General features: G+C 38.4%; 1 protein-coding gene across 1 annotated transcript; it reads right to left on the bottom strand.

The window, feature by feature from the left end:
* Positions 1-7048: 7048 nt before the first annotated feature.
* LOC141655466 (uncharacterized) lies at positions 7049-17151 on the bottom strand. The gene is made up of 2 exons (XM_074462546.1): positions 16140-17151; positions 7049-7779 (listed from the first exon to the last, which is right to left on the bottom strand). Exons 1-2 carry the CDS (start codon positions 17149-17151, stop codon positions 7049-7051), a joined length of 1743 nt encoding a protein of 580 aa, XP_074318647.1.
* Positions 17152-26469: the final 9318 nt, after the last annotated feature.

Genomic DNA, 26469 nt, shown 5'->3' with positions numbered 1-26469 from the left:
ACATGCTAGGACTAAAACTTGGATGTTGCATTGCATGCATATAATCGACGATATATCGAGTATAGATGATGTCCCTAATCATTAGTAGAGGCCGCTATCGAGGCGGGCGGGATTAGGTGTTCGATCAAAAGAGCTTCCTAATACGTACCCTCACCCCTTACTCCAGATCTCTGTGAACATCCGTGTTCATTGGCATCCACGAGAGTCATTCTAGACATAGAATGCTAAGGGTAACGATTGCTTAGTGTTCATGTCTCTACTTTGTGTCTTGACATGGCACGAGGTATTCGAACGGTTCCAATTTTCCATAAAAATTGGTGGCGACTCCACAAAAATGCAAACGCTTGTTCTCTCTCCCAAGCGCCCCCGTGGGCCTCCGTTGTCCACAAAAACCGCACTCTGATAACGAGCTGCTAATTTCATAAACCTTTCTATTATCTTTCCATTTAGTCTTCTCTATATTTAACAAAAGGAATTATCTTTTACTCCCTCCGTCCCATTCGTTTGTTTAACATTTTTATTCTTTGTGAGGAGTATTTTAATCAAAGGTAACAAATGAAGGGATTAGTTTCTAGCCTGTTCATGGTGAACCCTAATTGTTGACCATGCTTAATATTTCAACGGCTCCATAATATGGAAGAGATATAATGGGGGAATAGTAAATGTTTAAATTATTTTGCTCTTTTTATTATTTTGTGAATCATAGACCTTGTTTCGTGAATCTTAGGCCCTATATTGTGAAACTTGGTCATAAATGGTCAAAATCGCCTATTTTCCTTTTTTTTCTTATTTTGTGAATCATATACCTTATTTTGTGAATCTTAGAGCTTATTTTGTGAAACTAGAAGGTAATATTGTGAAATTTGGACATAAAATGGTCGAAATCACCTATTTTGCTCTTTTTCTTATTTTGTAAATCATAGACCTTGTTTCGTGAATCTCAGTCTTTATATTGTGAAACTTGGTCATAAATGGTCAAAATCACCTATTTTGCTCTTTTTATTAATTTGTGAATTCTATACCTTATTTTGTGAATCTTAGAGCTTGTTTTGTGAAAATAGAAGGTAATATTGTGAAATTTGGTCACAAAATGGTCGAAATCACCTATTTTGCTCTTTTTATTATTTTGTGAATCATAGACCTTGTTTCGTGAATCCTAGGCCTTATATTGTGAAACTTGGTCATAAATGGTCAAAATCGCCTATTTTCCTCTTTTTCTTATTTTGTGAATCATATACCTTATTTTGTGAATCTTAGAGCTTGTTTTGTGAAACTAGAAGGTAATATTGTGAAATTTGGTCATAAAATGGTCGAAATCACCTATTTTGCTCTTTTTCTTATTTTGTGAATCATAGACCTTGTTTCGTGAATCCTACGCCTTATATTGTGAAACTTGGTCATAAATGATCAAAATCATCTATTTTGCTCCTTTTATTATTTTGTGAATCCTATACCTTATTTTGTGAATCTTAGAGCTTGTTTTGTGAAAATAGAAGGTAATATTGTGAAATTTGGTCACAAAATGGTCGAAATCACCTATTTTGCTCTTTTTATTATTTTGTGAATCATAGACCTTGTTTCGTGAATCCTAGGCCTTATATTGTGAAACTTGGTCATAAATGGTCAACATCGCCTATTTTCCTCTTTTTCTTATTTTGTGAATCATATACCTTATTTTGTGAATCTTAGAGCTTGTTTTGTGAAACTAGAAGGTAATATTGTGAAATTTGGTCATAAAATGGTCGAAATCACCTATTTTGCTCTTTTTCTTATTTTGTGGATCATAGACCTTGTTTCGTGAATCCTAGGCCTCATATTGTGAAACTTGGTCATAAATGGTCAAAATCACCTATTTTGCTCCTTTTATTATTTTGTGAATCCTATACCTTATTTTGTGAATCTTAGATCTTGTTTTGTGAAAATAGTAGGGAATATTGTGAAATTTGGTCACAAAATGGTCGAAATCACCTATTTTGCTCTTTTTATTATTTGTGAATCATAGACCTTGTTTCGTGAATCTTAGGCCTTATATTGTGAAACTTGGCCATAAATGGTCAAAATCGCATATTTTCCTCTTTTTCTTATTTTGTGAATCATATACCTTATTTTATTGTAATGAATTACGGTTCTATAAATTTATTATTAACATGCTTAAATGCGTGTAAATGAACTAACAGTTCAATGTCCCAAATTGAATAGGAAGCATTGGGTGCTACTGGCAATCCAAGTGGAAACAAAAACAAGATTATCGGATTGACTCTCGCGAAGGCAAACCCTCTGACAGTTATGTAAGGATGATAACTGAGTAAGTTTACAGCCTTCAATAATGTCATTTGTTATTGTATGACTTGAGACACACACACACACACACACACACACACACACACACACACACACACACACACACATATATATATATATATATATGCAAATAATAATGGCATGTGTGTATATTTATGATTTAGTGTTTTTGAAGCAAAAAAAAAAGATTATGTCCACTTGGAAAATATGAAAGCGACGCTGTTCCCAATTTTGATTATCTAGTTCAGTTGATTTGTGTGTGATTTATATAATAGTCTCCTAAAGCACCAGACGATAAACAATGCGCCTTTTACGTTTGCCAGTCCATGTGGGAGGTTATCAACAGAAAACTATCTACCATTCCGATACGGGTTAGTGTGATTTAAAAACTATTTCAGACGTAAATTGAGTTCAATTCTGTATACTTCCATGTATTATATCTATTTTGATTATGTATATTTTGAATTGTAGTTTTCACAAATACTCAACAAAGCCCCGGAATATTCGCCAGAGGACATCAACCAGATGAGAAATATGTGGGCCAGTTATGTTGTTTCATTAACGAGGTCTCAATAGTTTTCTCATGCTTTATGTACGAGTGTGTATATGTAGATCCATTGTGTATTGGTTTCTTTTGTTTTCTCAATAACAGCTGTGTTTTGGCTGTTGATCATCCTGTTTGTACTGTTTTTAAACTGGGTTTAATTGATTGCGGGGTGTAATATTTTGATACATGATTGAATTTTTGCACTGCACAGCTTTTGAATGCTATTTTTCAAAAAGAAATTTAACATTTCAAAAAGTACAAACGCTTTGAAAAATAGCATTTCAAAGAAATTTGCTAGAACAAAGCTAATATCATTTTTAAAAAAAAAAAAAAAATTAAAAACGATAACGGTTAAAAACAACCCGTTGCAAACAATTATTTCACAACGGTTTTTTTAGATAAATAATCGTTGACATATTTTCCCTCCCATTCAAACCGCCAAAAATATAAGATAACGAACGATAATCGTTGTCGAGTTCAAAACTTTTACAACGGTTTATTTAAACAGAACCTTTGACAAAATTTCATCAATATAAATAGATAACGGTTACATACCGTTGTCAACAGATGAATATAAAAACGGTTTTTCACGCAATAAAGCCGTTGTTAAATGTTGGCATTCAATTAAATAAGATAACGAAATGAACCGTTATCATATATAATATTTAACAACGGTTTTGAACGATAAGACGTTGTCAATAGTAAACTACGACAACGGATTTGAAACCGTTCTTAAGATTTAACAACGGTTTCTTAAAAGATTTTATAACGGTTCTTGATGTTATATAACGGTCGCGTGTTATTTGTACAACCGTGGTATATATTTAACAACCGTCGTTGCAATAACGGTCCCGTGTTTCTATTTAAAAATGGTAATTTGCATTATTTGACCGTTATTGGATGTCTTATTTGGCGTAGTGTGTGAAAACTGAAAAGTTTGTGGTTTTACCAATGCATGCCCTATTATTATTGGTTGTTTGACCATTATTCACCTCATGCATGCATGCACAATTAATACAAGTTTGATTGTAACGTATGGATGAAATTAATCTAATTAATTATAGCTTTATTATACTATAAATAGCATCACATTTGCAGTAACAATAAGAATCACTTTATTATTACTAACCTTTTTACTTCACTTTTTAAATAATATACGTATACATACATATCATAATTTAAAGAATGTCGTCGTCTTCATCATCCGCAGTCGCACCTCCTCAGCAATCGGTAACCCGCTATATCAACCCTATTACGTGCATAATTCACAATCTCCCAGTCATACGCGATGCTGCTGGGAAGCCAGCTTCTAAGTCTCTTAACCCATTGGTGAGCCGAAGTCGTATGCTCCCAAAAATAAGTAATAAAGTCCTATTACCTTAATTATATAGTAGAGGTAAGTCGGGTGTCGAATCCACAGGGAAGGCGATGTAATTTATGTGTAAAAAGTAAAGAGTACAAGTAACAATAATAGGGGGTTTTGTGAGTGAATAAGTTAATGACTAATAAGACAAAGTAATAAAGGTGATTAATTCAGATGATTAAAGGTCTTGGTTCAACAAACATCCACTATCAACGAACTAATTGGTCTTCGATTGTCACTAATTCAATTACTCTCAAGTACTCTATTGTGGAAATACGGGTTTCCTTCTTCCTCTTAAGTTTAGTCAACTAACTCGAAACACGATATTAGAAGACCCTAATTATTGAACAATCTAATCCACGCGTCTAGATTTAATCCAACAACAGCATTAACAATCCAAGGAAGCAATAAAGATAACGATCTTTAACACACGCGGTTAACGATTCGAATTATATGTCTAGTCTCTACTTCGTCCTAATAACGATGAAACGAATACAAATTATTAGGGTAAAGTTTGCTACTTTAGTCTAGATTAATTGAACAATTACGGATTTAATTTCTAAACTTGCAATTGATTAAAGTAAACAATTACTAGTTGATCAGATTAGCAAAAAGAAACAATAATCATAAAATATGAGCCAGAGACATAAACAATACTTGAGAAATAAAGAAAGAAAGAACACTCTCACAATTAATTAGTTTATAGCTTCAATTGTTGATCCAAGAAAGGGAGGATTAGTTCCTCATAATTTCTAAGCAAAAGTAATTAGGGTTCTAGAGAGTTTTTTCCCAAATTACAACTTATTGAATGAATAATATGAACTTAAAACTTAACCTAATAATAATTATTCCTAAAATAATAATAATAATAATAATAATAATAATTCGTAGCTGAAAGTTGGAAACAAGGGAAATAAAACACGAGTAGAGCTGAGACACGGGCGACCCGCGCCTCATCCCGCGACCCGCGTGAGTTTCTGTCCAGAATGATACGTCTTTATTCCTTGAGCATGAATCAATTGAATGTTGGGCCTTCAGTTGACAAACCCACGTGATCTACGCCTAAATGTTGGCCAATCCAATTTCTTCACCCTTTACTACTCCAACATGTAAATTGGACTTCTTATTTCTTCCTCCTTTCTTAGCCCAAATCATTTGATTTCTAAATAATTTCCTAACTTCACTTTATTACTCCCAAACGTAATTAGTAAGATCAAATGTGATTTACACAATTAAAACCTCTAACAACCAACTTATTCCAGCAATGACGACCTCAATCGACACTTTTATAACGTATTAAACCCGTCTTATCAACTTCCCCACACTTAGATCTTTACTCGTCCTCGAGTAAACTCAAAGGACTCATTACAAGCTCATACCAACACCGATCCATAGAAGCGTGAGAAAATCAACAAGACTCACAACGCTTGTACCAGACGGTCTTCAACATAGCAACGAGAGATGAAATAGCATCGGAAGAATTTTTCGTTACCTAAATCTCTCATTTTGCCTAGAGCGCCCGCCCTTGCGGGTTTTCACTCTAGCCTTTCGTTTTTTTTCATCTCACCTCTACTCTCAGTGGCACGCAACTCGATTCTTCATTTTACCCGGAGCGCCCTTTCGGGTTTTCACTCCGCCTCAGCCACATCCCAATCTTGCCTAGGCGCCCCTTCGGGTTTTCACCTAGCCGGGATACTTTTCTTTCTTTCTTCTTTTTTTTCTTTTTTTTTTCTTTTTTTTCAATTTTTTTTTTGCTGAAATAAATAACCGAAATAATTTGCTGAAATAAATAACCGAAATAAAAGCACACAATTACAAATGAGTACAAATCAGAACGATTCTCCCTCCCCACACTTGAATGAAACATTGTCCTCAATGTTGCAAGGACACAATAAAGGGGAAAAAGAACAAACCTCAGCAGAGAAAACTCCAGACGACCAAATAGATATATCAAGCCTCAACATCGCGTGTAATAGAGCAATCCACGCACCACACCTCCTCTCCACACTTGGCCATTAGCATATTCCATAAAACACAATCACACAAGGCCAACAAAGGATAAGAGTAACCAAAGAAGACTAACGCCCCTTATTACTCTATCCTAACAAATGACCAAGTAGCTCTAAGAACATATGTGCCAGCAACAAGTTGCACATAAATAAAATACCTCCACAACTCCGAGCTCACATGGTCAATCCTAATCTCCTCTACACCAAATAAACAATCCATCCAACCGCATTAGCAAGGTGCCCACAACAACACACCATAGTTTCTCCTCACCTTAGCCACTATCCTACCTAACCAACCTTCTATGTCTCCCTTCTTATGTCGCCAACACCAGAGATCAAGGCAGTTCCGATTGCTTTTTTCGTTTTTTTTTCTCTCGTTTTTTTTTCGTTTTTTTTTTTTTTTTTTTCAAAAAATGCACACACAAATCTATGGGTTGCCTCCCAGAAGCGATGTTGTTTTACGTCATTGGCTCGACATCTCGCGGAGTGGAAACCACCCGACTTAAGTAAGAGTCTAGAAATTTACCTTACCAATGGAACGGGGTGAGCACTACTTGACTTGATATATATGACTTGTGTTGCTTTACCGGAGCCCTTCGGGCGAATTAGTTTATCAAACCAAGTCTTACCCTTCCTTTTACCAGCCTAAGCATCTTTAAGATTCTCCCATAGAAGGATACACCTTTTCTTCTCTCTAGGTGGGGAGTCCTGCAAAATCTCACAATCTTTGCTCGGAAGTGTTGGCTTCCGGCTTCTCATAGAAGTATGGTTAGTAGCAATAGCACAAAGAGAATAAACCACAGAGCTAGTCAAATTAGGTGGATTAATTTAAAATTTAACCACCCTCCCATTAAACTCCATAGTCAAGGAACCATTTGGAACATCAATTCGGGTTCCTGCAGTCTTTAAGAATGGTCGACCCAATAAAATTGGGACTCCATCGACCTCCTGTGCCATATCCAAAACATAGAAATCAGCAGGAAAAACCAGCTGATCTACCTTAACCATTACATTCTCTACTACTCTCCTAGGGTGAACACTAGACCTATAAGCAAGTTGGACTACCACCCTAGTACTCTTTAAAGGACCAAGCTTAAGAGACTCATAAACATGGAAGGGAATGACATTTATCGACGTCCCTAGATCTAACATGGCTCTTTCAAACCGTGTATCACCTATAGTGCAAGGTATAGTAAAGAAACCCGGATCACTACACTTAGGAGGAGTCTTACTCTTAAACAAACCTGACACAAATTCACTAGCTTTACCCTTTGGGTTTTTCAAACTACGTTCCTTTTGATTTATTTTAATTGTATAAAGTTCTTTTAAAAACTTTTCATACCTAGGAACACTCTTAATCATATCAAGTAAAGGAATATTTACCTCGCATTTACGAAAGGTTTCGTAAATATCAGTGTCAGGCTCCTTCTTCCTTGTGTCTTTCAAAGCCTCAGGAAAAGGTGGCAGTGGCTCATATAAAGGCATGGATGGTGTCACCTCCTTTGAATTAGATGCATATTCTTCTCCTCCATCTTTCAGTAGCTTAGCATCTTCCACCACTAATGATGCGTGTCTTTTATATGATGTTTTACATCCCATTTTGCACGCATTTCAGAGCTCATTCATGTAGTTTATGCTACATTTCTCCCTATTTCTGTCTACTTCCGTATTTTTGTACATTATTGCAGAAATGTGAAGAATCCAGCGGAAATCGAGTTAAATCCGTCCCCGAGTATCCTGCATTGCATGTGACGTGAAGTATTCACCCGAGAAACGAGCTTGGTGCGCAATTCAAGGCCCAAAAGACAAGTCCACGAGTTTATAGAAGTCAAGTAGCAGCTCAAGCAGTCGATCGACCACTTCCATCAGTCGATCGACCAACCATCGGGTTCCAGAAGCTACTGTTTACTGAAGACCAGTCGATCGACCAAATTGCTATTCCAGACGAGAATTAAAAGACCGTGAATCTTGAAGCCCAAGGTTATGTTAGGTTTAGGAAATAAAGCTACGTTAGTTGCAATATAATGTAACCTAGAAACATTAGATTAATCATCAAGTTTTATCAGTTACATTAGGGTTTATCATTCAGTTCAAATACAATTCTTCATAGTTAGTTTAGTTCTTCAATAAAATTTACTTTCTTGCAATCGGGTTCGGATCCTTTCTCTGCAATTTCTACTGGTATTCTTTCGCTTCATAATTTCAGTCTTATTATCATTCGTAATATAGAAATTGCTAGGTAGTTTCCCAAAGCCGATATTGTCGTTTTTTATTTGTTTAATCGCTTTTATCATGAATTCCGTAAACTTAATGATGAATCTTATTGTTGTTATCGTCCTTAGTATGAGTAGCTAAATCAATTGTGCTAGGATGTAGGCAAATTATAGCGTAGGCGGCGTAGTGTTAAATTGGACTGAATTCGCGTGTCAATCGATCAACTGACATACTTGGTCGATCGACTGACCTCGTGAGGTTACCCCTTCGTTTTTATTGATTTTAATGTTGTATTTAACGAATCGAATGCATGCGACCAGTTAGATGCTTAATTTATGACTGACCCATTAGATCGAAAGATAGGGAAAGTTGTTTGATCACCAATTAAGATGACTAAACTGTGCTGAGGTCGAAAGATAGGTATAGTTTAGACCGTTAGTCACTTTTCAGGACGAGAGTCAGTATTAGTGATATTAGGGACCTATAGCGAGATCGAAAGATGCTATTTGTTAAGAGTGGACCGAGAGGACCTCTTGTTTCCCGCCTCACTTGTGTTCGATTTAGACCTGTTTAGTATGCTGCCGCCGAAACTTTAATGAACCGACCATCCTAGTACCCCTTCTTTATCTGTTTAATCCGTCTTTTTAGTTTATTGTCTTTATTTATTCTTAGCTATAGACCAAATCAATTCAACCCCCACAATTGTTACCTTAGACTTTAATTAGACAACTAGAAATTACGTCTGCCTCCTTGTGGTTCGACCCTGTTACCACTAGCCTAGGTTAGTCTTAATAGGAAATTATAAATCTTATTTTTGGTACTCACAACGACGGGTATCAAATTTTGGCGCCATTGTCGGGGAGGCAATAGTTCTAATTTTTAGTTGTTTTATTTGTAGTCTTTCTTAGTTTAAGGGACTTCTGTTTCTTAAATTTTTATTATATTCCTTTTGTAGTTTCCTCTTATGCGCAGGTCACAGGGTGGTGAACTAGTACCATTCAATCCTGAGATAGAGAAATCTTTGCGCGAGTTGAGACGATCACAAAGGGTATTACCGACAGAGGAAGAGCTGAGTACTCTGTCAAGCTATTACGAGAACGAGCTGTTCGAGGAAGACCCACATTCTTCACCAGTTTCCACCTCTTCAGCCGAAACAGTTACTTCTCCAGAAATTCCAGTCATGGCTGAGGAAGCGAGTATAGCAAGTCATTCTGAGCCGACAGCTGCAAACTTATATAAGGGGTTCGAATTACCAGGAGATGCCAGGAAATTCGAACCAAAGCCTTCATACATTAATATGGTTGAGAGAAACCAGATCGGGGGAGCTGCAAATGAAGATGCAGCTAAGCATATGGAGACCTTTATTGACTACTGTTGTTCCATACCCCCACCAGCCGGCGTGACCCAAGACCAGATCAAGGAGACCATGTTTATCTTCTCCCTTCGTGATGATGCAAGGGAGTGGTATAGAGATCTGGACCGAGCCGCTCATGGGATCACCGACTGAAATTCCTTGGCATTGGCATTTTACAAGAAGTACTTTTCTGCTTCAAAGACGATTGCTATTAGAGCCCAAATCACGAGTTTCAAACAAGGGCCGGATGAGAACTTCCACGAGGCATGGGTCCGATTTAAGAAGCTGGTGCGAACCATACCGCACCATGGTTTCGAAAAATGGAGCTTGTGCAATCATTTCTATAATGGGTCAGTATGACGATCGAGGGCTATTTTGGATGTCTGCACCAATGGCCGATTTGCTGAGAACTTGGGAGAGACCAAGGGGTGGAAGATCATCGACGATCTAGCCACCCACAAGGCCGAGTATGGGAATTCCAGAGGGAACCAGAGGAGAGCTGCTGAATCTTCCTCTGTTGGTTCACTTGAAGCTCTCACTGCGAGATTTGACAAATATGAATTGGGAGGAGCTTCTAAAGGTGGGATGTACCAAGTAAATGCTGTGTCAGACGGTCCTTTCGTTTGTGAAAGGTGCGGAGCTAAGGGACACGTCTCGAAGAATTGTCCTAGTCCCTTTGAGTCTTGTGCTGCCTTTCAACATTATAGGCAGACAAACACCTACTATGAGCCCAATGTTCATCCCAACCTGAGGTGGAGTAGCCAGAATGTCCTAAATCCAACTCCACCTCCGCAGCAGCAACCCTATGTGCCCCCTCATCAAAAGCAACAACAATATCAAAAACCTCCTTATGTGCCGCAGCAGCAACAACAATCCTATAGTTCTGATTTTGCTGAGTTTAAGAACTTGTTACTGAAGGAGTCCCAAGCAAGAGAGGTCGGGATGAAGCTACTAGAGAGCCAAATTGCTCAATTGGCTAGTAAGAGCACCTCTCGAGCTCCGGGACACTTACCGACTCAAACCGACCAAAATGAGACCTTAAACGCCATCACATTGAGGAGTGGGTCCACCCTGGAGGGGCCTGCCATGGTCGAGGATGCTGTTGAAAAGAATGAGGCAGATCCGGGTCCAAAGAAAGCTGAAACGAATAATTCAAAGAAAAAGGCGTCTACCAGGTATATCGATCGATCGATCGATACACCCTCGATCGATCGATACGTGGGTTACAGGCGGCTTCTGAATCGCGTGCACCTTGGTCGATCGATCGAGGATAGTGGTCGATCGACCAAGATTATCTGCGATAGCGAGATTGTTCGTCCTCCGATGCCCGATAACTTGAGGGACTATTTGTTTCGGGGCACGACAGCTCCGAAGGTGTTAGGGCCAGACCCGAGTGCTGATGGGTCCGCCCCGATTCCGAAGTTCGATCCGATGACGGTTAATGGCTCACATTTGAGACGGTCTGAGAAGGATTCGAGCTTTAACAAGGAGAAAGCAGTGGACTTCCAGCCTAAGTCCACGGATGCCGGCATGCGCAACTTAGAGGAGAGAGCTAAGGTACTCCTTACAGCCCCATATCCGGAGAGACTAGTGCCAACAAAGGAACAGGTATCTTTCAGTAAGTTTGAAAAAGTTATTCGTAGCTTGAATGTACAAGTACCCTTCATTGAGTTAGTCAATCAAGTGCCAGCATACACTAAATTCATGAAACAACTCCTGTCTAAGAAAAAGTCGCTTGAACATGTTCACACTGTCGCATTAACTAAAGAGTCATGCTCTTACTTATCTCACACTGCACCCCATAAGCTAGAGGACCCGGGTAGCTTTTCTGTTCCTTGCAATATAGGTACCTTCTCTATTGAGAAAGAATTATGTGACTTAGGAGCTAGTATAAGCGTCATGCCCTTGAGTCTAGCTAGGAAGCTCAAACAGACTAGGTTCGCGGATGATATGACAAGATGAGATGGTGACCGATCTGCGGTCCAGCCAATATGAGTCTTAGAGGACATCCCTGTCCAGATAGGGAAGTTCTTCTTCCCCGTCGACTTTGTTGTACTTGACATGCCTGAGGATGCTCATATACCCATTATTTTGGGTAGGCCATTTCTGCACACTGCTGGTGCAGTCATAGATGTCGGTCTAGGAACCTTGACTTTCAAAGTAGGAAAGCATTCTATTGTCTTTGCCCAACCTGCTAAGAAAAAGGACCCCATGTGGCCTGTGACTTGTAATACGGTTTCTGAAAAGAAATCGTATTTTATGCTTCCTGAATTTCCTGTCTCTATTACTACTTCTGTGTTAACCCCTCCGCCCCAAACTGGGAGCAAAAAGGAGGAAGAATCTGTTGTTTTAGATGTTGCAGGAGCTGGTTTGGGGAAGGAAGTGCTGCAAGTTGCTCCAGCTGTAAAGAAGCCGATCATACAAAGAGGAGGTCTTGGTTGCCTGAGCTATGGAATTGATGAAGTTGTTGATGACGAGCCGGTCAAAGCCAGAGAATCTGATTTGGACTCTGATAAGCCCGAAGAGATCCTTGACTGGGGATATGATGAGAGTGTTGATCCGTTGAGCCATACGGATGTGGAAGCTAAGAAGGGTGCAGCTGCTCAAATAAGCACCGTTGAGGCTACCTCTAGTAGCCAGAAGCCGACGAAGTGGGCCATACCGTGGTCTTTCTTGATCAACTATTAGTTGATCGAGCTCTTTATAAACTTCTTTTTATTTGCTTTTGTTAGACACTGTTTATTGTTTTTGTGTGCGCGAAAACTTCGCATTTTATTTTGGTTGCTTAGGATTTCATGCGTTTGAGACTTTGTTTTGGGTTTTGCGCAATTTTGGGCGCGTATTATTGTGCACTTGCAGGTTTTAGACCTCATTAGCTCAAGTTATTGAGCAAATACGAAGAAATCAGAAGTTACAACAGTACTTTCAGTCGATCGACTAACCATTATGGTCGATCGACTGGCTGCACAGTTCCAGGAGCTTCTATTCCTGTTCAATCTGGTCGATCGACTGCTCACTATGGTCGATCGACCGCCATGGACTGCTGTACCTGTTCACGACCTCTCCCCTGCTGTGTTTGGTCAATTTGCGGACTTAAGGGAGTTTTCTACTCCACTTTTCTCTCCGTCAAATTATTTATTTCTTCTAATTTTCTCAATTGTGCACAATTTTACCGCTTCAAATTGTCTTCTCGATTTTATGTGTGGGTTTTATTTGTCTTTCAGGTAACTTATTAGTAGCACTGCTGGCTACTGAAACCTCCTAGCTCACGCTGGTTTGGGGAGGTTTCCTTTGCTGCGCTTAAAGTCTTGTAAGTTCCCGATTTTCACTTCATGTCTTATTTATTTCATTTTCCCGCAAATTTCCATTTCTCTTTTCTTCATTACCTGATTTTGCACAATGGGGACATTGTGCGATTTGGTTTAGGGAAGGGTTCTGCGTCGCATATCATTTGCTTGCATTCACGTTTGCATTGTTGTTTATTTCTTCATATACATCAAAATTCCAAAAAAAAAAAATTGAAAAAATTTCATCAAAATTCAAAAAATGCACGTTTATTTTAGCATATAGGTCGAGTCGGAACGGTAGTATTTCAAGGATGATATTGCATTTTGCACCTGTTTTGCCTAAGCCTTGCTAGATTGACATGTTATTAGTAGAATCATATATGCATATCTACGAGTTTTCGTTAATTATTTGCTGAACTTGAAACTTGACTTAGAAAATTGGCAAGCTACATCATATTTCTGAGATTTAGAGCCTATAACTGGTGACATCTATGACCGGTTTATTTAGGAATGTGAGTAGTACTCCTTATAAGGCATGTCACATAAATGTGCATAAATATGAACTTGATCTGCATAATACCTGTACGCATTCGGTCTGTGGTTAGTTGACACATGTGGTAGAGGTTTCCTTTTCTTTCGTTTTGCCTATAAACTCCACACCGCCAAAAATATCCTTTTTGTCCTAATTACTACATCCTACATTTAGCCTGTCCTTTGTCAAGCTAGTAGTCTGTGTTCTTGGGGTTGTTACTTATTTTTGGTGGCATATGCTCTGTTGAGACGTTATTGGGAAGATGAAATGAAACAAAAGAAAAAAAGAAAGAGAAAAAAAGAAAAAAAAAAGAGTTCTGTACTGTTTAAGCAGTCGATTGACTGCTCCTTTAAGTCGATCGACCGAGGTTCGAGAAAGAGAAAGAAATCAAATTCGCATAATTCAAGCCTTTATCTTTTGGCGATTTTTGCTCCCATGTATTATTCATATTTTATGGGGAGTTAGTTGATTACTTTTATCTCTGGAAATTGTGAGATTTGTGCTTGCTATAGCACCGTTTCATTTGTTTATGAGCAAGAAGTTGGATGTTGCTATATGGTTCTGTTTCGGTACTAGCTTGATCACCTGTACCTCCACTTTTCCATAAATGTTTTGCCTCTTCTTACCCATACCTCACATATCCACATTTATACCTCAGCATGTGTCATGGTCTTTTGTTGGTTAGAATGCGTATGTACGGTTGTAGAGATTGCTTTCATATTAGACTGCAGGCATGTTCTTATAGGTCATAGTTAGGTGAGCGTCATCACATTTACTTCTTTCTATCTTACATATACTCACCTATGTTTATTGAGTGGTATGAGCGACCCGTGAGAGTCCGATTTGATAAGTCTCTACAGTTGACGGTTCAGTAGTTTTAACGACTTTATAACTCGTTTGCATGATTCATTTGCTAATTGATTGTTGGTTAATGCGTTAAAATGGTTTAGGCTTTGCAGTTTGTAATTCGCTCTGAGATTGAACTCGTTCCATTAGGTCATTAGATCGAGTCTAGTTCTTGCTTGGGGACAAGCAAGGGTTTGGTTTGAGGAAGTTTGATGCGTGTCTTTTATATGATGTTTTACATCCCATTTTGCACGCATTTCAGAGCTCATTCATGTAGTTTATGCTACATTTCTCCCTATTTCTGTCTACTTCCGTATTTTTGTACATTATTGCAGAAATGTGAAGAATCCAGCGGAAATCGAGCTAAATCCGTCCCCGAGTATCCTGCATTGCATGTGACGTGAAGTATTCACCCGAGGAACGAGCTTGGTGCGCAATTCAAGGCCCAAAAGACAAGTCCACGAGTTTATAGAAGTCAAGTAGCAGCTCAAGCAATCGATCGACCACTTCCATCAGTCGATCGACCAACCATCGGGTTCCAGAAGCTACTGTTTACTGAAGACCAGTCGATCGACCAAATTGCTATTCCAGACAAGAATTAAAAGACCGTGAATCTTGAAGCCCAAGGTTATGTTAGATTTAGGAAATAAAGCTACGTTAGTTGGTATATAACGTAACCTAGAAACATCAGATTAATCATCAAGTTTTATCAGTTACATTAGGGTTTATCATTCAGTTCAAATACAATTCTTCATAGTTAGTTTAGTTCTTCAATAAAGTTTACTTTCTTGCAATCGGGTTCAGATCCTTTCTCTACAATTTCTACTGGTATTCTTTCGCTTCATAATTTTAGTCTTATTATCATTCGTAATATAGAAATTGCTAGGTAGTTTCCCAAAGCCGATATTGTCGTTTTTTATTTGTTTAATCGCTTTTATCATGAATTCCGTAAACTTAATGATGAATCTTATTGTTGTTATCGTCCTTAGTATGAGTAGCTAAATCAATTGTGCTAGGATGTAGGCGAATTATAGCGTAGGCGGCGTAGTGTTAAATTGGACTGAATTCGCGTGTCAGTCGATCGACTGACATACTTGGTCGATCGACTGACCTCGTGAGGTTACCCCTTCGTTTTTATTGATTTTAATGTTGTATTTAACGAATCGAATGCATGCGACCAGTTAGATGCTTAATTTATGACTGACCCATTAGATCGAAAGATAGGGAAAGTTGTTTGATCACCAATTAAGATGACTAAACTGTGCTGAGGTCGAAAGATAGGTATAGTTTAGACCGTTAGTCACTTTTCAGGACGAGAGTCAGTATTAGTGATATTAGGGACCTATAGCGAGATCGAAAGATGCTATTTGTTAAGAGTGGACCGAGAGGACCTCTTGTTTCCCGCCTCACTTGTGTTCGATTTAGACCTGTTTAGTATGCTGCCGCCGAAACTTTAATGAACCGACCATCCTAGTACCCCTTCTTTATCTGTTTAATCAGTCTTTTTAGTTTATTGTCTTTATTTATTCTTAGCTATAGACCAAATCAATTCAACCCCCACAATTGTTACCTTAGACTTTAATTAGACAGCTAGAAATTACGTCCGCCTCCTTGTGGTTCGACTCTGTTACCACTAGCCTAGGTTAGTCTTAATAGGAAATTATAAATCTTATTTTTGGTACTCACAACGACGGGTATCAACTAAATCCTCTTCTTCTTGAATAGTCACCACCTTAGGCTTAGCTTTTGTCTTTTCAATCTCCACCAATTGTCTACCATTTCTCAATGACACAGCACTCACATTCTCTCTAGGATTCAGAACTGTCTGAGATGGTAAAGCACCCGATTGTTTAGCTTCCAGCCGATTGACCGTAGTAGCCAATTGACTAACTCGATTCTCAAGATTCTTGAAATTTTGCTTATTTTCTGCTCTATCTTGAGTGACACTGATGGTAACAGCCCGAATCATGTCCTCAGTAGACATTGATGAGCTCGGTGTAGCTTGTGGTGGTGCCTGAGGTACGGAGGGTTGCTCTTGTGGTCGCATAATAAACTGACCTCTAAGAGGGCCAGATGATGGGTTAGCTTGAGAATTTCCCCAACGGAAGTTGGGATGAGCTTTCCATCCTTCATTATAAGTATTAGAGTATGGATCCCATTTTTTGTTTGGAATACTCTCCCATACACCATTCACCGTCTGAGAATCACCCTCTTGCATTTGAGGGCACAAATCGCTAGGATGACCCTTAGTAGAGCATATACCACAAATAACAGCCATTTGTCTGCCAGATAACATATCACGGAGTGTGGAAGCAATATTATCAACCTTTTCCTCCAAGCCAGGATTAACACCCATAGCACTCACTCCTCTCCATGAAGGTCTTCTCTCAAACTGTCTAGAGGTCTCAGCTAGCTCTGTGATAACCTCCCAAGCTTCATCTGGATTCTTGTTGGCTATATTTCCTCCACAAGCAGAATGAATCATACGGCGGTCATCTTGGTTCAGTCCACCACAAAAGTACATTATGAGATCATGTTCAGAGTAACCATGGTAGGGACAACTGGCACATAACTGCTTAAACTTTTCAAGGTACTCGTACAAAGTTTCTCCGTCTTGCTGCTCAATATTACTGATGGCTCTTTTTAATTGAGCTGATCGAGAAGGCGGAAAATACTTCTCCAAGAATGCTTTCTTCATACCTATCCAAGTAGTGATACTCGCCGGTGGTAGACAGTTTATTAACCAGTCTCTCGCATTGCCTTTCTAGGAGAAAGGAAAGGCTCTCAATTTTAATTGCTCATCTGTGACATCAACTGGCTTCATACCGGTGCACACAATATGAAAGTCCGAAAGATGCTTATTCGGATCCTCAATACTCGTCCCACTGAAACTTGGTAATTGATGTATCAAACCAGATTTCAGTTCAAAAGTAACTCCATCATCCAATGCTGGAAAAGTGATGCATAATGGCTGAACAGCAAAATTTGGAGCTGTGAGCTCCTTTAATGTATGGGTCTCTTGGGCCATATTCTCAGTGGTAAAAGAAATTTCTGAAGTATCTGAATCAGAGTGTAAATCCTCCTTGGAATCTGGGTGCTCGAAAATAACTAACTGGCTCCAACTAATATGCTTCAACCTGAAAAGTGTCCGCTCAATCTCTGAGTTGTAAGGCTCGAGTGGATGGTTAGTAGAACGGGTATTATGCATAAACAAAAATAAAACAAAACAAAGACTTTATACTACCAAACACACAAATTAACTATTGCCTTCCCCGGCAACGGCGCCAAAATTTGGTGAGCCGAAGTCGTATGCTCCCAAAAATAAGTAATAAAGTCCTATTACCTTAACTATATAGTAGAGGTAAGTCGGGTGTCGAATCCATAGGGAAGGCGATGTAATTTATGTGTAAAAAATAAAGAGTACAAGTAACAATAATAGGGGGGTTTTGTGATTGAATAAGTTAATGACTAATAAGACAAAGTAATAAAGATGATTAATTCAGAAGATTAAAGGTCTTGGTTCAACAAACATCCACTATCAACGAACTATTTGGTCTTCGATTGTCTTTAATTTAATTACTCTCAAGTACTCTATTGTGGAAATACGGGTTTCCTTCTTCCTCTTAAGTTTAGTCAACTAACTCGAAACGCGATATTAGAAGACCCTAATTATTGAACAATCTAATCCACGCGTCTAGATTTAATCCAACAACAGCATTAACAATCCAAGGAAGAAATAAAGATAACGATCTTTAACACACGCGGTGTTGGAGTTAGTGTCCTCCACAATAGTGCGTTTACATAATAAATCTCATTAATGGAATATCATCAGATATTTAATTATTTGATCCTCGTCAGTTGATTAACGTAAATCGATAACGGTTGGCTTACTAGAGTTTGACGTTATTGTCGTGAGACGGCGGTGATCAACTGGCCCCTTTCGGTCACACCTAAAGAAACGAACCCCAATTGATTACTAATTAATTGTATGAGATACAATTTGTTTAATCCCTTGATTTATAGACTAAGAGGTTAGGCGATTATTTTTAGAGAGATTTCGAGTTGCGAACTCGAGGAGCGGCAGTTATTATTTAATTATGCGATAATTAAATAATAAGTTTTGGGAAACGGGTTTTAGTTAATTAACTGTTAATTTACTAAAATTGTACTAATTGATTAATGTGATTAATATTAGTACGTAAATAATATGTGTAGTGGTACACGTATATTTACGGAGTGAATTGGACGAATTAATTATGGAAGTATTTAAACATGATACGATGTTTAAAATAAAAATTACACGGATTTGTGCGACAAATATAAGAACCAATATGGACCCGTATATGGTCAAGTGGACCGTGTAAAATAAGAGTAGTGGATGATTATTCACATAATCATTTCACCTTATTTTGTATACTACCATAATTTATCTTATGTAATGGTTTGCATGTGATGTAAGATAAAAACATAAGACAAATTTTCTCCACTCCCTCACTCCACCTTCCACCCGCCACTTCCTTTCCCTATATACTCCATTTATTGTTCACATTTTACTCTACCTCACTTCTTTACTCTACCTACATGCATGTGAACATTTTATTCATCTCTCTAAAATAATAATCCTTACTACTAAGCTTGTTAGTAAGAACACAAATAATATTACTAAGACTAGTTAGTAATATTACTAATAATAATCAAGGGTAAAATATTAACAAGTTCTAGTTCATACTTGTTATTATTTTTGGGTTAGTTCTTGGGTGCAACAAGAAGGAGATCTTCTATTATGAAGATTTGCAAGGAGGATCTTCTATTGGTATGAGCTCAAGAACAAGCTAGTAAGGTGAACTAGTTTGTGCCCTTTTTACCACAAATTCAATGTAAGGAAATTGTTCTTTCCTTTTATGCTTTCATATTAGCATGCATGTTACATAGATCACCTAAATGATAATTTATGAGATAAATTAATTTTATTAGAGAGTCTAATATGGATCTATGATCTTTCAAGTGGTATCAGAGCTTAGGCTTGTAATTTGCATGTTGATTTTAAGCATTTTAATGAATTATGTGATAATTTATAAAAACTCAAAAATTGTGTTAGAAGAGGTTTTAGCACGAAATTTTTTGGACATGCATACCTACTTATCTCAAAAGGTTTGTGGCATTTTTTGGTGATTTTTGAAGTTATTTTGCTATTTTTAATGTTTTTTGGTAGAAGACCGAGTCAAAATGTCGCATTTTAGTGAAAAATTGACTAAAATTAGTTAAAAGTTGATTCGGTGCATGGATTTTTTATGGTATTTCATGCATGTTTTCTACTGATTGTATACAAAAAGTTGAAGGTTGGTTCAAATTTTTGCATGTTTATTGATTTTTTGAGTTAAAAGTCAATAAAAGTCAAATTAATTAATCATAATTTTGAAACTTTTGATTCTGCCCATGATAAATTTATGTACATTTAAGAATATTATTTAAATGTCAAAAATGACTTTGCATGTGTGTTTTCACTTTGTTTTGATGTTTATTGGTTTTAAGTGATTAAAAACCGATAAATATCGATCTTTTTCTTCACAAAATTTATTCGGAATTTTTGGGCACTTTTTCTGACATTTTGGTATTCTTGAGAGTGTTCTAGAATACTAAAAAAAAATTTTACAATTTTTTGGGTAATTTTTCAATTATTTTGGATTTTTACTAAAATATTATGATTTTACCGATTAAATTAGCTAATTATCACCAAATCAAACTAATAATTTATCATAAAATTAGTGAGGACTAATTTTGAGGTTCAAAACAGTTTGGACAATTAGTTTGGACTTAAATGAGATTTAAGAGTTAATTATTGATTTTTACATGTTAAAAATCGATTAAATCGACAAAAATCGAGATGGATACCAATGAATGATAGATAGGGCGATTTTGGCATCATTTTTACAGCATTTTTAAGCATATTTATTTAAGTTGAATGGATGATTGTCATTTATTTAAAGTATTTATCTTATTGTACCTAGTATGGCCTAGTTAATTTTAATCGTTATTACCCGAAATGAATGGGAATATCGATTTGTTTGTAATTAAATACGATCTTGTATCGTCGGTTTGTAATTAATTAATAGTTTTATTTATTTTATTAATTAATTTATAATAGGAATAGCTATGTAATTCATTTGTAATAGTTTTTTACCGGCGTTTCCAAAAGACGGATTACAACGAGACGGAGTCTATTTTTGGAAGGTGTTCCAAGTCCCACAAGAGCCACTTTTGGAATGAAGAGGCAAGGGACCAAGGAGTTGGTTTCCGAAATGTAATAGACTAGTTTTTATTAACTAGGTGGCCATACTAGGATTTTTACATATGCTTACTTGTTTGCTTGTTTTTTTTTTTTCGCGCATGCCAAAATCGCCATTCACATGCATTTTATCTTCGCGATTGTCAATTCACGTCATTTACATTCACCGACTTAGTTCACTTATAGGGAATTTATGACTAAATTGACAGGATCTCTCACATAACTAAAATTGAGATAAGCCTTACCAATTAGTAACACCTATGAATCTCTTGTTCATTAGAGCCACGCTCGCCCAAGCGGGGTGTTCTCTTTTTACCTTGAGTAAGTAGGGTGGTAAGCGGTTATTGATGTGATCATTATTTGCGCACATTTAGTCCCCTAATTGAGCCTATTTTGCATACTATTATAACATTCTATGGCCATTTTATCCGTCAAAACCTTCATATTTGCTTTTCTATCGCATTCTATATGATTTGTAGGAAAGAAGATAATAAGGCGGAAATTCCCGTCTTTCGTGCGTATTCGGAAGCTATTTGACGATATTTGATGGACTAGTATGAGGAGGAAGCGAGAACTAAAGACCAATCCCACAAGAATAAAATGGAAGTGAAGGAAAGGGAAGAATAGAAAAGAAAACGAGAATAGCGCTCCAACCCGTGCGGATTCTCTAGAATCCGGCCGTCCCCAGCACGAGAATCCGTGCGTCTTCCTTCAAAGACGCCCGGACAGCAGCCACCAGAATCCGCCCGGATCCCCTTGAAGACGCCCGTGTTCCCCTGCTACAATCCGCCCGTCCCGACACCAATACGCCCGGATTCCCTCACAGCACATTTTCGTCTTCTTCAAGCTTCAAAGAAAGAAGCCCTTCCTTCGGAAAATACCGGCGTCTCCCTGCTCAAATCTCAAAAGTGTAATTACTAGTTTAGCCTTAGTTAACCTTAATGCATCCACCTAATTTCCACTATAAATACCCCACTTGTAAATAATCAAAGGGGGATCTCATCAAGTTTTTAGAGTAGAAAATCCTTCTTTAGATTAGATTAGGAGTATATTAGAATAGATTACTCTTTAATCTTTCCACAAATCTCACATTAATCTCTCCTTAATTATTGTTCAAGTTTATTATTCAAGTTCGTTACTTTTGGGTAATTGAAGATTATTGGGTTATTATCGGAGGATTGACAACCCTTCATCAATCAATCAAGTTTCTTCTATTATTCTTTGCTTTATTATTTGGATCATCTTAAGTTTGGTATAACTCCTTTACTCTTTAATCTTTATTGTTCATTTCTTCATTCTATTATCATGTTTATACTTGTTGTGATGATTGACACCATTAATGACATGTTTCCCATGATAATGAGTGAGTAGTCTCTTAGCTAGGATTAGTAGGTAATTAGGGAAAAGCAACATGGGATTGATTCATGCTTAATCTAATATATTCACATGATTAAATTGCTTGCTTGTTGTGATGTCAACTTTATGCACATGTTATGTTTGATGAAATGCTAAGCCTATGAATCCTTGCATTTACAACCATCTCTTATCTACTCAACTTGACTTGTAAGATATAAACCAACTCGAGTATTGTTAGACCATGTATAGAAGTTGAATAGGAGGAAAGTAAGTCGACTTGTAGGTGTTGTACAATCTAATCGATTTGGCTCCGGGACCCTACTCTTCCTATGAACCGTAAGACATAAACCAACTCGGCTCCTTCACAACATTAATTGCTTGCAACTTTGTAAACATGTTTGTATGATCAACACCATGAATCCCCTATGACCCCATGATATCCTAGCATCTCTAATTAATTGTTTACATCCTTCCTTTTATTGCTTGTTTTACTTTATTGCTTTTATTAGTCTAGAACACAACTACAAACCCAAACAAATTGTGACACTAGCATAAATTGAGATAGATAGACTTAGAACCCAAAGCACACCGTCCCATGGATCGACCTCGACTTACCGTTAACTAGTTGTTTGTTGAGTATTATAAATGTGTTTGATTGGATGTGTGACGACCAACTCTTGTCCCATCAAAATGGCGCCGTTGCCGGGGACGGTGCTATGTGATTAAGTTCTCACTTGTTTGTCTATTTTGATTTTGCTTTCACCTTGTGGAACTTGTTCCTCAAGGATTGCTCTTACCGTTTTTGTGTAGTTTCCATGTTGTAGTTGCTTCCTTGTCTTAAATATGATGACCCAAGACTTGGTACATGGAGTATGTGGTGGATCTTTTGAGTATGACTATGGGTACGGGGATTTTGAGAAGCAAGTCAACACAAACCTACCTTACTATTTGTACAATGAAAATCCTAACCACTACCCCAAATTTTCCCACCAAAATAACCACATCCAATATCCACAACAACCACCCACCCAATACCCACTTCATAATGAGTTTCAATTGCCACAATACAACCACTTTCACACCTACCCACAACAAGAAGATGAACCCATTCAAAATGTGATTCTCCAAATGATGGGAGATCAACAAAACTTCTTCAAACAAATGCTAGAGAAGAGCCAAAAGAGGGACAATGTTCTTCCAGGCATTGTTGCCCAAGGTGAGAATTTGGAGATTCAAATTACCCAATTGAAAGAATCCCAAGCAATCACTCTCCACCGTTCTTTGGACATTGAGCATGAATGTGAATTTGAAGTAGTAACTTTCGATATGGAAAATGAGGAATGGGAAGAGCCAATCTCCTTGAGCTCTTGTGACTATGAAAGTGTTGTGTTTGATGAGGAAGACATGAGGTTGAGTAAGCCAAATACTCTTAGCTTTTGTGAGTATGAGGGTGTGTCCTTTGAAGTGAATATTGGGATGTTGGAGAAAGAGTTGCATGAAGCCCCCATTTATGATTCGAATGAAGATAGCAACAATGATGATGAGCCTAACGGGTGGACTCGTAGTATCACCTTGCTTGAGGAGCCTATCCTTGAGACATTTGAGATACCCTATCATGAAGAAGAACGTCCTTCCTTTATTCCTCATGAAGACCACTTGACACTTATCATGGAGCCAATGATCATTGAAGAGGATATGGTGGACCTTCTTCAAAAAGCCAAAGTATCATACAAGAGCTACTTGGTGAAAAAGCTCAAAGAGAAAATTGCTCGTGAAGCCACTTGTGAAGATTTGGCACCCACAATCTCAACTTCTAAGGAACTCGATCATCAATGCCATGAAAATTCTCCTTCTACCTTGGAAGGATTAAAAAATCAAAGTGCTATCATCATCACCGAAATAGAAGAAGAAGGTGGTAAGTGGAAGTCTACGAATGAAAATGAACCACACTTCATGCCTAGTGTTGACAAGAATCATGGGCTTGTTTATTTGAAGCATCGGGAAAGCTCTAATGCTAAGGACAAAGCAAGGGAAAGAACATTCTACAAGCTTCCTTGGCCAAACTTCATATTCAAATTGAGCAACCCATACTTGTGCTTATTTGGAGCTTGTTCACAAGCTTTTGATCTCTTATTAAGAGCCTTGAGCTCTATGGATAAGAACTTCTACGATTTGAACTAGTTTGGTGGAGTCCTATCTCAAACCACCATTTGTAAGATATTTCTTGGACCCTTTACTTTGTATAATATTATTGCATTTGCATTTAATTTCTTGCATGAGAGTGGTGAGAAAGAGAGTCATCTTACATTTTTAATGAGCAAATTTCAGAAAAAGATAAGGAGGAATGGAAAATCGGTGAAAGGGTATGTTATTGCACGAAAAAGAAAGAAAAAGAAGGAAAGGAGCTGAAGACGCCCGGATTTAGAGGAAGACGCCTGTCCAGGACCCACGTCAAAGGAATGGTTGGCGCTGTAGCAGAAGACGGCCTTATTCGACACAAGACGCCCATCCTGAGACAATACGTCCGTATTATTCACGAGACGCCCGTCCCGTATGTCATCTAAAAATAAGATTTTGCGCTGTAGCAGAAGACGGGCGGATTTAATCCAAGACGCCCGTCCCGACCAAGCCGCCCGTCCCAGTCCCAAGACGCCCGTCTTTTTCCTACTCTCAACTGAGAAAAATCCCTGCATTAGAATCCGCCCGGATTCAGGTGAAGACGCCCGTCTTCTATTCTAACAAGACGCCCGTCACGAAGAGAATCCGCTCGGATTGTCCTGTTTTTTCGGATAAACCGGATATGACCCACCCTTATCCGCTCGGATTCCCCCTTTCTTCTATATAATCACCCCCTTTCTCCCTCATTTCCTCACCTTATCAAACCCTAAAACACTCATCTCAATCCTCAAAATCACCCTTCCATCCTCAAAAACACTCCACTCACCCGCATCAAAATGGCACCATTGATGAACCTCAAAGGAAAGGCTAAGAAATTGGTTGAATCCACCAGAAAGAAACGCAAGGGATCATCCTCTTCAATGCTACGGGAGGTAGTGCTACCAAGGAGCTCCCAACCCATAATGAGGGGAGGAATTGAACAACTTGACTACTTCCAAGAGGTGCTTTTTAAATCCGATGACCACCGCAAGAACTTCGTCAAATTACTAGGTAAGAACTACGAACCCACTCAATTCGTAGATACTAGGGTGTTGGAAATCCTTAAGATAAGGTACCCTACCGAGATGTTCTTTGATGGTCTTGGCATTGGGAAACTTTTCCATGTCCATGAGGAGACGTACCTTAGTCTCACCCTTGAATTCTTGAGTAGCCTTCGCATTGTAACGAATACCCACACCAATGTGGGCATGGAGTTTAGGTTGTGCAACCTAGACCATCATCTTTCACTTGAGGAATTCGCTTACGTTTTCGGTCTTGAAGTGCCCACCGAATATACCGAAAAACCCGATAATTTTGGTGTGGACCTTCTTTGGAAGGCTATCTCCGGGAGGGATTTTTCCCATCCAAAGCATTGCTATACCTTCGCCATCCAACATCCGGTGATTCGATTCACCGAGCGCTTTGTGTCCGGTACCATCAATGGGAGGTACGAACAAGATAGGTGTACTCTCATCGATTTAACTTTTCTTGAATCCTATTTGAATGTTCGAGCGGTGAGGCGTTATAACTTCAATACGCCACTTGAGATACTTACTAGGTTTAATGACTTTGCTCAAGGAACCACTCAACTCAAGACCTTCGTGATGGGAGGTCTAATTACTATTTTGGCCCACCACCTTTGTCCCGGGTTCAATGCCCGAGGGACCTATACTCCTCTTGAGGGGAGGACTTTGATTGATGAGCACACCATCTTCAACCATCACCGATGGTGTAACTACACTCGAGACGGGAGTGTAGAGTGGCACACCAAATTATGCACTTCAATGATCCTTGAAGGTTGGAAGATACCGGGCATTGACCCAAGATTGAGCCCATATTCGCCTCCACCAAGCTACCTCCTTGATATCCAAATTCTTGACAATCCCCCTCAAAGGGAAGAGCCGCACCGCCAAATACCTCTTAGAGCACCGGGAAGGCCTATTCGCCTACCCTCCTATGTGCCTATCCCACCATACCCTACTCCGTATACCGAATTCCGACCGGAAATCCCCAATACCCCGGGTATTAATGATTTGATGAAACTCATGAATAGAGTGGACCTCGGGGTACATGAAGGGAGGGTCGACAACTACTTGGCCCTTTACCCCCAATACTATAACATGTCTCAACAAGGGTATATTGACCCCAATGGTCCTAAGCCCTCTTGGGCACAACCGGAGCTCTTGTTCCCTAATCAAGGGAACCAAGCTTGGGATC

Source organism: Silene latifolia, chromosome 5, assembly GCF_048544455.1.
Source record: "Silene latifolia isolate original U9 population chromosome 5, ASM4854445v1, whole genome shotgun sequence".
NCBI classification, from domain to species: domain Eukaryota; kingdom Viridiplantae; phylum Streptophyta; class Magnoliopsida; order Caryophyllales; family Caryophyllaceae; genus Silene; species Silene latifolia.
The sequence above is the reverse complement of the archived record's forward strand: the minus strand, read 5'-3'. Positions and strand labels throughout refer to the sequence as shown.

Coding starts and splice junctions, on each gene's coding strand:
- LOC141655466 (XM_074462546.1), bottom strand. CDS start 17,151: ATGAAGAAAGCATTCTTGGAGAAGTATTTTCCGCCTTCTCGATCAGCT. Junction 7,780..16,139: donor TTTAGTTGATACCCGTCGTT/GTGAGTACCAAA, acceptor ACGCATCATTAG/TGGTGGAAGATGCTAAGCTA.